This window comes from Equus asinus, chromosome 17 (assembly GCF_041296235.1).
Source record: "Equus asinus isolate D_3611 breed Donkey chromosome 17, EquAss-T2T_v2, whole genome shotgun sequence".
Classification (NCBI taxonomy): Eukaryota; Metazoa; Chordata; class Mammalia; order Perissodactyla; family Equidae; genus Equus; species Equus asinus.
Window position 1 is genome coordinate 29,442,647 of NC_091806.1, and position 11,001 is coordinate 29,453,647.

General features: G+C 39.5%; 1 protein-coding gene across 1 annotated transcript in view; it reads left to right on the plus strand.

Moving 5' to 3' along the window:
- Nucleotides 1-10,709, plus strand: part of LOC139040627 (fatty acid desaturase 2-like protein FADS2B) — a 33,637-nt gene extending 22,928 nt beyond the window's left edge. The window contains exons 6-12 of the mRNA XM_070487369.1: nucleotides 1,454-1,514; nucleotides 4,416-4,489; nucleotides 4,667-4,779; nucleotides 5,540-5,636; nucleotides 7,722-7,801; nucleotides 9,031-9,156; nucleotides 10,631-10,709. Of these exons, the coding sequence (XP_070343470.1) occupies nucleotides 1,454-1,514; nucleotides 4,416-4,489; nucleotides 4,667-4,779; nucleotides 5,540-5,636; nucleotides 7,722-7,801; nucleotides 9,031-9,156; nucleotides 10,631-10,709 (630 nt within the window). The remainder of the gene's footprint in view (nucleotides 1-1,453; nucleotides 1,515-4,415; nucleotides 4,490-4,666; nucleotides 4,780-5,539; nucleotides 5,637-7,721; nucleotides 7,802-9,030; nucleotides 9,157-10,630) is intronic.
- The last annotated feature ends 292 nt before the right edge of the window (nucleotides 10,710-11,001 follow it).

Genomic DNA, 11,001 nt, shown 5'->3' on the forward strand with positions numbered 1-11,001 from the left:
GTTCATGAAGCAGCCTGACCCTCTCCAGAAGTGCCTTCTTTAGAGCCATATTCAATACGCCTGTTGCCTCTTCAAAAATGATGTAGGCCACCTCTCCAAGTTTTACAGCTGCTCTTGGGACTTATGCCTTGAAACATAGAGTTCTGTACATTATAGTGTCAAAGCTACCATACAAGATATTGCTTAAAATTATTTAAACTCTAAAATTCAGTTACTTCACATCAAAAAATAGTTCTGAAGAGACTTGAACTTATCCTTTCTTCTCATTTTACTGTGAATCTTTCTACCACTATTTCCAAACATTCAGTCCTTCAACAAGGATGAATTAAATCTTCAATGTGTCAGGTCATGTGCACTGGAAAGACATAGAGTCCTCCTTTGCAATGATATTCACAACCAGTCTTCACCTAGGTTCGCTAACTCCCAAGCATTTTCTACCTATTCTTTCTTCCATGCTTCACACTACTTAAATGTTTGAAAGTTTGAGAGTAACTGAAAATAGCTATTATTACTTCATCACCATGATATTTCTTTTTATTTCTCCAATAAGAGAAGGGTGGAAAAAGTCCACTATCCAGAAGAGAGGAAATCTATATGTAGAAGTGAACTTATCAAGGAAATGAGGAAAGCAAGAGTCAAACACAGCCCACGGAGTTATAACTAACTGAACACACAGCAAAAATACAGAGTGAATGCGAATTATCATTTATTCATTCATTCCTTTAATTAAACATTCATTGAGTCTGCTAGTTCCTGGAGTTATAACCATTACTTCTCCACCTGCTCTCAGGGTATTTGCTGTCTTGTGCACTAAAAGACTAAATTAACTGAGGAGACCCCAAGAAAATGAATCAAATTCCCTGTAATGAGATTATATATAATATCATCATGTCTTAGAAATAGAAAATCACCGCATGAGATCCATGATGATAATGATGGCACAAAGGAGGAAAGATGAGATAAATAGGAGGGGCCATGTCTATATCTTTCCTCGCATGACCATTCATTAAATATCTGTTGAAAGAATAAATATAGATGGAAACTGAGCTTCAAGCAGAATTCTATACACAACAGTTAAAGAAGAGCTGGGAAAACTCATCACAAATGTTCTTCTCAATCACCACTTCACTCCACATAAGTAACAAATTTTCAAAATGGAATCGATGGGAATAAAAAAAAAATGATGGCAATCTCCATGGTCAATTTTAATAAACCATCCATGCAAGATTTGCCCACATTTAATTAAAGCAAAAAGATGCCAAAAAATGTCATCTCATTCCAGTTCTGGTTCTTCTAGTGCCTCTAATTTGACTGCTGGTGAACTTTGATTGGATAGCTCTTTCCATAGAGATTTTAAACACTCACATACACACTCATTCACACACGCAGATGTCTTTGATGTAGTGGCCAGAAGTATTGCCTTTTACCTAAATTTTGTTCTCTCTCCATTCAGTGTGGCAAGAAGAAAACTAAATACATCAATTATGAGAAGCAGCACCTGTACTTCTACATGGGTGAGTCTCCTTGCAGCCACATTTCTTCATCCCATTTCCTTGAGGCAAGCTGTTGTCAAGGCAGAAGGCAGACTGGAACCCTCTGTGTCTTATTTTAACTGGAAAAAGCTGCATGTCTTCTTTCAGACTTTCTGGGGTGAAAATCTGAAAAGGAAAATGGAAGAGCAAATAAGAATTTTTAATACTCATCTCATCACTCTGGGTATAAGGCAGGGAAGGAGATGATCCAAGAAGGATGGAAGGCAGGATGCCAATCAAGGGGATTTGCATCTGGGACTCTCATCATGGATAGACTAAACACCTGTCAAGAACAAAAGAATAGAAATATTTGAATCAGGAGGAAAGACAGATAGGAAAATAATGCCAAAGCATTGAAAGGATGATGCCAGAAAAAGTAGAGGAATGATAATAAAAGACACACATAGATGTTCTGTGTGAAAGAAAGCTGGCTCTTCCCAGAGCTTACACACAGCTGTAGAAGATATCCTGGTGGACAGTTATGTATATATATATTTCTGATATACATATATGTACCTGTTATATATCTATATCTATCTACTGATCAATTGATCAATACATAGATAGGCATACATATAGATTTATATAATAGGTCTGAATGTGGTGCAGATATAAAAGAAAGCAGGGTAGCTGAATGATGCTGGTACCAATAAAAAACCTCGAGGGTATTATGTTAAGCGAAATAAGCCAGTCAGAGAAAGACGAACTCTGTATGACTCTACTCATAGGTGGAAGTTAACATATTGACAAGGAGATCTGATCGGTGGTTACCAGGGAAAAGGGGAGGTGGGGGGAGGGCACAAAGGGGGAAGAGGTGTACCCACAACATGACTAACAATAATGTACAACTGAAATCTCACAAGGTTGTAATCTATCATAACATTAATAAAAAAAGCAAAAAACATCAGCAACAAAAATACTTTGCTCTTAATCAAAATCAAATTCATAACAGCTCACAAAGAAAGGTTTCATAGAACTCCAAAATATGCTCATCTAAAACGTTTGAGAAATAAGCCCCAATCAGGGACAGTCCCACACATTTCCTGTAGATCAGTGGTTCTTGACCAGGAGCAATGTTAACCGAATGGAATATCTGAAAATGTCTGGAGAAATTTTTGGTTATTAAAATGGAGAGGGAGGAATGATAATGGCATCCAGGGGCCAGAAAGCCAGGGACACTGTTATGTAATACAGAGGACAAGCCCTAACAATAAAGAATTATCTCACCCCAAATGCCCACAGTGGTAAAGCTGGGAAAGTCTGTTGCAGATGATCTGATTTGCCCAGATGTTGGTTGCCAGTAGTCATCTGTAACATACCTTATCAGAGTGGCCTGTAGGGTCATATTTTGTGATATGGGAGCAGCTTCCACTGCTGGCCCTGCTTTAATTGGGCAGCCCCTACCTATGGTAGCCACCTGCTCCTTTTGTTGCATGACCAAAATGAGGAAAGAGGACACTGGTGCTCCATTTTGAAAAGCAGCTGACCCCCAGACTAACTAGATGTGTGTTCACATAAGAAAAAAGCAGTTGGAGTTTCTTTTCTGAACTCACCTCCCATGTCTATAGTTCTACAATATGCCCTTAGCTTATGAAGAATGAATGAATGGTGTGGATTCACTGCAGAATGCCCACCTCACAAACCACACTACTCTCAGGAACTCTTTCACTGTGCCCTTTCTCTTCAAATGCCAACTTAGCAACTTGGGTACAAATGAGTCATACTCAAACTGTCAAAGAAAAACAGAGGTGGGCATTTGTTAAAGGTGGCACTACAGACTTTATTCAAGCTATTGCAATAGGAAAGAGAGGCTTCCTTATAAGCTGAGCTCAACTCTGGTGAAACAAAAAGAGGGAGACTTTAAACGCTGGGGCGTGCTAAAGGAAATTACTGAAAGACATTGAAGGGAAGGGAAGCTGGTCAACATGATTAGGAAATCTGTGTTCGGCTCTTACCCTCCCACAGAGACATGGATGAATGGCCCTATCTTTCCTGATGATTATATTTCAAAAGGATGACTCCCAGGTCCTCGAGAAAGATATCTCTGTATTATAGAAGATACATCTCAAAGGGGCATAAAAAAGGTTTATAATTGTAAGTTTTCTAACAGAAATGCTCTAGAAAAGGGAGGTCAGAGACCCATAGTCATGTTTTGGCTTGAAGAAACAGTACCTTCTGTTGACAGTGTTGAACTTTCTCAGGCAAGGACTTTAAGGGGACTGGGGTCACCCCAGAGATGTGGCTTTGAACTGTTAGACACTGTGTTAGTGTTGTTCAAATATCTTAATGTGGAGAGTGGGTGAAATCATTTGTATTGAGGGTTTGCAGAGTTTGAGAGCTTGCAGACCAATGCTGAGGCCTAGGCAAGAAGAGGATTCAGACAACTGGACTAAAGTTTGGTCAAGGAGAGGGTCTGTCAAAACCAAAGGGTCTGCATAAGATGACTTTGTGCTCTAGGCAGCCTCATCGGTGCTAGGAGAGACGCAAGTACATAACCCTCTACCCAGGCAATGAGTAAACCTTCTTTATTTCTGCCACGCAGACATATTGTTACTGGGCTGAATCCTAAACATTGTGAAGGACTGAAGAGAAAACTTGAAAGCTCATAGCAGAAGTTCTTCCAGGATCCAGCATTCCATCAAGAATGACTCAAAGCTTCAAAGCTTCACTAGTCTCCTTGAGGGAGCTTGAACCAAATTCCTAGTTCACTCTCAGAGACTCAAAAAACCCAGTGGAGTCTAGGGTGTGGTCGTGGATATCCACCTTGCATTCTTTCTCAGGAGCAACATATCCAGGGGTGGCATATGAAAAAGATAGACTCCTGCTCAATTGAGGTCATAATCTGCTCATTTATTCTCCATCTTTTCTTTTATTCTTTTCCAGTTCTTCCCTTCACCATGCCTATATATTCCCAGTTCCTAACCGTGCGGCAGATATTCCGCCAAAGGTGTTGGGAGGTGAGTAACTTGACTCATTCTCAGAAGCAACATCACGTAGAAAATGGGAAATGAAAATGCTTGGCCCCTGCCAGACAGATCCTTGAGTAACGAGACATAAGATTTAGCCAGTATGTGAAGGGACCCTAGCCCATTGAAAGGGAATTGAAATTGTGTTCAGAGCATCTAACTTTTGAGCACTTCTTTCTGCAGGATGTGGCCTGGATCAGCACTTTTTACATCCGCTTTTTCATCACATTTGGCCCTTTCTATGGCATCTTTGGAACCCTGTGCCTCATCTATTTGGTCAAGTAAGAAAGCAAGAATATCCTCTTATTCCCATAACCTGGATGGTCCTCTTACCATCCTTGTCTAATCACTTTGTGATTTGAAGAAGATTATGACACTATGCCCCATTCCTTATAACTGAAACATTTCCAAGAAAATGTGAAAAAAAATTGGTTAAAATAGTTTAATATGAAGAGCTCCCTGGGAATAAAATTACCCAGTCTTCTCTTTTCTTCCCCACTTTCTCCATTCACAATTTCAGTATTCCATCTAATCCCAAATCCTTTAAAATTATAATCCAGTTGGCCTTCATAATCCTTCCCAAAGATAATGGAAGGAGAGGAATTTTTTTAAAATTACTTTATGACTGGAGAATTTCCCAAAACCAAAGTCAGAGAGATTAAATCCCTTTCTCGAGTTTATAGAACCAGTAAGGGCCACTGGCAGTGCCAAACCAGACATTGGAGCCAGCTCTAACTGATGACAAAATTTAGGCTGTCAATCACTTTGTATATTCAGTTAAGTTCTCTAGATATCCTTTGATCCTGCACCAATGTTTACAGCAAATTATTGAGTACTGCTCCCATACATTAGACAGTATGACAGGTTATGTGACTAAATGCTTAAAGTGTCATCTCTAGATATAGAGGGAAACAAATGACCCCCATTCTTTGGGAACTGTTGAGTCTCTTCCATTTCCTCCAGTGCTCTGCTAGCTCTTGCAGCCTGGTGATTACCAAAGCACGCCTTAGAGTCATCACTTCCCCTTTTATTCTCTGAAAGGTCTCTTGAAAGTCCCTGGATAATATATGTCACCCAGATGAGCCACCTGTCAATGCAAATGAGCAGAGAAGAGAATCGGGACTGGGTCAGCACTCAGGTAATAATGGAGATCCTGGGAGAGGATACTTCAACCAGACTGATTAAGAGTGTTGTTACCTCAAATAATAATAATTCAGAGTCTGGGCAGGTGGCATAGTGGTTGAGTTTGCATGCTCCACTTTGGTGGTGTGGATTTTGTGGGTTCAGATCCTGGGTACAAACCTACACAGGGCTCATACAGCCATGCTGTTGCAGCCTCCCACATACAATATAGAGGAGGATTGACACAGATGTTAGCTCAGGGAGAATCTTCCTCAAACAAAAAGAGCAAGATTGGCAACAGAGGTTAACTCAGGGCCAATCTTCTTCACATCCACCCAAAGAATTAATCATAATCATAATCATAATCATAATTCATATTTATCAAAATGCTTGACAAGGGCCTGGCACTGTCTACTTCTTTCTATGCAACTACATGAGGCAGATGTTATGATTATTTCCCTTTCATTGATGAGAAAATTGAGGCATGAAGAAGTTGAGTAACTTGCATAAAGTCACACAGCTAGTGAGTGGTAGAAGCATGTCCTAAACCTTTGCAGTTGGATTTCAGAGCTCTTGCATGCAACCAAAGTTCAATAAATTTCATTCTAAGGGCCAAATCCTCACTGCCTATTTTCATAAGTAAAGTTTTATTGGAACACAGCCATGCTTATTCATTTATATATTATCTATGACTGATTTCATGCAATGACAGCAGAATTGAGTAGCTGTGAAAAAGAATTAAAACATTTTCTGTCTGGCACTTTGTAGAAAATTTTACTGACCCCTGCTTTAAACCTTCACATGACAAAGCCTGTCAAGTGAATTTGAGATTCCTACAATTACAGAATGAATTTTTCACCTAGGAAGACCCTAGAATTCACCTCATTTCATTGTATAGGGAGAGAGGCCCAGAGAGAATACATGACATGCTCTACAAGCCTGCCAGTAATGATTAACAGAGTTGTGATCAAAGCAGAACAACCCTGCCTCCTAAGCCTTTCATTACCATGCCATGATTAACTCCAGAATCCAGCCAATATGCTGCTTCCTCCTCCAAGTTCATGTCCAAACTCAAGGCACCTTCCATGAGGTAAAGAATAGTGGTTCTCAAACCTTTTGGTCACAGAACAACTTTACATTCTTAAAAGTTACTGAGAACCTCAAAGAGCTTTGGTTTTCATAGGTTATATCCATTGATATTTACTGTATTTGAAAATAAAATAGAGAAATATTAAAATATTAAGTTTAAAATAACAAGAATAAAACCAATGCATGTAAACATCAGATTCATGATGCCATTCCATGTTTAGCAAGCTCTGGAAAAATCCATCATACATGGAGAGAATGAGAACGCAAAAGGCAAAAAATATCTTAGAAGAATTACAGGAATAGTTTTGAGACGGCAGATCCCCTGAAAGAATCCTAGGGAACCCCAAGTTCTTCTGAAGTATACTTTGAGAAACACTGAAATAGAACAAACAGAAAAATTGCATTCAAAATGACAACAACCCCAACTGGAATTAAACATTAGAAAGGCATTGAATCAAATGACATTCCTGAGGGTTCTTAATCTTGGCAGTCTGGAGAAGCCTATGAATTCCTTCTCAGAACAATGTTTTTAAAATACATAAAATAAAATGCATTAGACTAAAAAGGAAGCCACTTATATTGGAATGCACAGAACTATTGAATGCCTTACTCCTCATTTAGAAGTCATTAAGTCCACGTAATGGAAATGGTATTCTAACACCTACAATCTGTACCAGAACCTTACAATCCCACTTCCAACTTCCAAAGTCTTCATGAATGACACTTCAGTCTTCTGTATCCAAGGGCTGATAGTAACTTTTAGCCCCTTCACATCCTACATATGTTTTCATATCTATTGCCTTGTATATAGTTCTTAGCAAAATATCTTATTAATTTGTTAAATTGTAAGCTCCTTGAGACCTAGGACTGTGTATATCTTTTATCCCTCGTAGTTTCTTACACAAAATAGGTACTCAATAAGCACTTGTTGACTGAATAAAAGAATAAATAAACATTTTCTTTGTTTGACCTTTGGACTCATTTACATCTAATGTAATCTTTTTCTTTGCAGGTCTTGGCAAGCTGTAATGTGGAACAGTCCTTTTTCAACGACTGGTTCACAGGGCACCTGAACTTCCAAATCGAGCACCAGTGAGTGATAGGAAGAGTGATAATAGTGATCAGAGGGGCAAGGGCTGTCACTTATAACATCACCCCCATACAGTTCAGAGCAGAGCCCTAGGCTCGAGATACCAGAAGGAAAATATGAACCAGAATTCTCTAAAGGCTGCTATATTTCTATTAACATCCACTGTAAGGAAGGGAAGAAATAAAAGATGGACATATAATAATTTTGAGTAAATAGAGTGAAAGTACCAGCGCCTGAATCACAGATTCCTATGGACTTAGGAATTGGTGATTCTTTTCTTTGCATTTGGCTAGTTGGGAAAGCCCATGAAAAATCACACCACTTGGATAAAAAGTTGTGTTAAACTGAATTACAAATTAATTTAATTATCTATCTATATCTATATCTTTAGAGCCAAGGTTACAAAATAATCCATGAGAGAATCCAATCCCTCCTGCAATTTCCAAATCGTACCTGGAAATACTTTACCAATGGGTCAGTTAGGTAGACATGTGCCAAAGAAAGAGAAAATGATAATTCTTTGAGAGTCAGTCAATCTAGAATATTCAGGGGAGGGACTTTCCAGATCCTCTCTGTCTAAGCCATATCTGTGATAGTCAGAGAAGGAAAGAGATCTTATGTCTATGCATGATATGTTCTCATCCTTGCTCTCATGTTAGTCTTTTAAAATTTCAGCAACCAAAGAAAGGATTATTATTCCTATTTTACTGAGAGGGAGGTTAAAACCATAGAAGGTCATCTGGAGATTAGTGAAAACTTTGGGTAAAATCCCACCTCTCCTCACTTCTTACACCTGTCTTAGGACTTTTCTCCACATATCATGACTAGAGCTTATTGAATCCTATTTTCTTGATACAGTAGTTATATGGATAGAGAGAAACAGAGATGGAGATGGAGGGTGGTTATCTCTAATTCTCTAGGTCATTCAAATGGTAGAAAACCCCATGCTTCCATTTGCCCTGGCCAAATAGAAATAATTTCAATGGAGCTAATAGTTATTTTCTTAGCTCTTCCTAAACATTTGCCACCCACCGGGCTCACAGAGGGTTAAGAGATAAAATGACCATGTTTTGCAAAGACTTTTTGAACATCCCAGAACAGAAGTATTGTGCAAGGTCAAGGTTGTGTCTGTATTGCAGATATAATTTTATTTAGTAATAGGAGAAGGACGCCACTCCTTCGAGTCTCTCTTTAGGTCCAAGTTTTATATCTCTCATCTCTGTTTCCCTAGTCTATTCCCCACAATGCCGCGCCATAATTATCACAAGGTGGCACCTCTGGTGAGATCACTGTGTGCCAAGCATGGACTGCAATATGTGAACAAGCCCTTGTTGAAGGCGTTTGGAGATATTGTCAGGTAATAAAAGAGTCTCTCTCAACTCAAAGCTCTCATTTCCTTCACTGCCAGTCCCCAGTAAATTTCCTAACTAGAGATTCATTCATGCAACAACCATTCATTAAGGTGCACCTGTGAATGCCCACTATGGATATGCGTCTCTACAGGGCACAACATCAACACCAGTAATGATATCGTAATTCCTACTGTTACCTACTGCTTTCTAGGTACTTCCTAGTGAAAATGCCCTGCTGCTCTACTAAACTTCAAGTTTCTTAAAATCAAGGCTGCATATTATTTGTCTTTCTATCTCCTGCTGAACCTCTACCTGCTTTAGACATGAGTGGTGGAAGGGACAGTGAAATCCTCTGGTCCAGGGTTGCAAACGTAGATGCCTGCAGGGTTTGGTGGGACATAAGTGTGTGAATGAGGAGGAGGTGACTTATCCGCTATATACTGACTCCAGGGGTGACTAACCAAGGGTGGTGAGACCTGGAGAAACTGGAAACCCATCCTCATCCTGAAGCATTCACAGTTCCCTAGAGAACATTGTGCTGGTCAAATTAACAGCCAGTGATCTGGGTTTAATAACTTTCTCTTTCTTTCAGGATTGAAAACAAAACAAAACATCATTTTGAATGATGCCAACAAGGCCAGGCCCAGTCTGATCTGATCCCTAACTAATGCTCTAGTTTCAGACTCTCTAACACTGACTTCCTTCTCTTCTGCCCTCCAGATATCCAGTTTCCCTTCAGTTGCTGCATAACTCTTTGCTCTGTGTCATTTTATTTCTTTTGCCACCTTGTCTTCTGCTTAGAGGGTTCCTCCAACTCAGCCCCTCCCTTGAGTTCACCTAGTCAATTTGTGTTGACTCTCCAAGGCTCAAGTCAAATGCCTTTTCCTCATCTCAATCTTCCCTGACCCTAACACTAATACCATCACATGCTCTTGCAGCACCTGGATCTCTTCATTCATGACCTTTATCACAGTTGTGATTAAATAACATATTGGTTAATAAATTATTTAATATGTATCTCCCAATCAAGACCGGGGACTCCATGTGGAGACAAGTCACTTCTGTCCTAGTCATTGCTGTAGCCCCAGTACCAAGAAAAATATTTTTCACAGTATAAAATAGCATGGGTAGGTGGATATAGAGTGGGGTGATTTACAAGTATCTGCTTTATCTTATAATGACTCAGAGAAGCCCTTTTATTGTAAATAGTAGAGAAAAGGATAGGTGAGGTCTTGGGTACATAAGAAAATAAGTGGAGGAAAAGCTCAATCTCATCCATAAAGAAAAGTTGAAATCAACTGCTAAAAACCAATTCAGTGCATATGACTTCCTCCACTGGGAAACAGAAAAAGACGTTTTGCAGATATAGTTGAAAATGACAACATTGCCCTGAACCAGGTAAAAGAACAAATGTTCTGTGGAGTAGCTCCTTTATATTAGAGTCTCACCTTCTGGTGATTTTGTTTCCCCCTCCCACAGGGCACTGAAGAAATCTGGAGCCCTCTGGAAGGATGCTTACTACAAAACAGGGAAACATGATGCAGAATCTCAGACTTAATATGCACGCAATTGCATCTCTGAAGGGGGTTGGTGAATGTGCAAGAGTTCTTTCCTCTTTAACTGTGAGCACCATTGGCATACCTGAGTGTGCCAGGAGTGTGAGTTCCAAGAACACATGGTTACCTCCTTCCCCGAAGATTTTCTCAGCAAATAAGAAGCAGAGGAAACACAAAATGGCTTTGGTCAGGGTGACAAAAGGGAGATAGGAGGCAATGTTTTCACTTTTTCAAAAGGATCTTGAACTTATTTCTACCAGTATGCCTTAGTCAGATTATGTTGGTCACCCGGCA